General features: G+C 50.9%; 1 protein-coding gene across 1 annotated transcript in view; it reads right to left on the bottom strand.

Annotated features, from left to right (window-relative positions):
* The window catches only part of LOC311360154 (neuron navigator 1-like), a gene marked incomplete at its 5' end in the record, with an annotated part of 51,122 nt that extends 50,741 nt beyond the window's left edge, over positions 1 to 381 (bottom strand). The window contains 2 exon segments of the mRNA XM_084480250.1: positions 1 to 77; positions 264 to 381. The exon segment at positions 1 to 77 is cut by the window's left edge and continues 635 nt beyond it. Of these exon segments, the coding sequence (XP_084336376.1) occupies positions 1 to 77; positions 264 to 381 (195 nt within the window).
* Between the last annotated feature and the right edge of the window lie 306 nt (positions 382 to 687).

Here is a 687-nt window from a genome sequence, read left to right as displayed (position 1 = left end):
GGGTAGCGCGCCTGCCCTTTGGAGGAGCTGGTTCCTCAGGGAGACGTCTCTCAGGAGGTCCCTGCTGGAGGAGGCGTCTGGGATGTTGGAGCAGGAGGAGGACGTGGAGGAGGAGGAGGAGGAGGAGGAGGAGGAGGAGGAGGACAGGAGTGAGCAGGGTTTTGGTAAATACGTGGCTGTGTGTTTAGGGGTGTGCGTGGGCGTGTGTTTAGGGGTGTGCGTGGGCGTGTGTTTAGGGGTGTGTGTGGAGGGCCGGGGGAGACTGCTGGTGTTGCGTCGAGGGTCCGGTTTGGGGGAGGCGGGCAGAAGGCTGCGGGGGAGGGGGATTCCAGTGGAGGACGGACCCCGGGGGGCCGACTTCACGTTGACACCTCCACTCATCGCTGGGTTGGAGAAACACACACACACACACACACACACACACACACACACAGATAAAGATATCAGTCACATTGACAAGCTACACTTGATAAAGTAACAACATGACCACTCAGACCGTACCGTAAAGTGAGGTGCATATAATGATGAATAGACTGAAACATAAGGGGTTCAATAATTAATAATTCAATAATTAAGAAAATGTGAACATTTTAAATAACATTGTAACAAAAAAAAAATCCTAGTAAAGAGATCTATCAGCGATTGTTGAAGTTGTAATGTGATTATTTGATGTGTTGTGGTTTGCAG

Source organism: Micromesistius poutassou (assembly GCF_964030765.1).
Source record: "Micromesistius poutassou genome assembly, chromosome: 15".
Lineage (NCBI taxonomy): Eukaryota > Metazoa > Chordata > Actinopteri > Gadiformes > Gadidae > Micromesistius > Micromesistius poutassou.
Note: the sequence above shows the minus strand (reverse complement) of the source record. Positions and strands in the feature narration are given on the sequence as shown.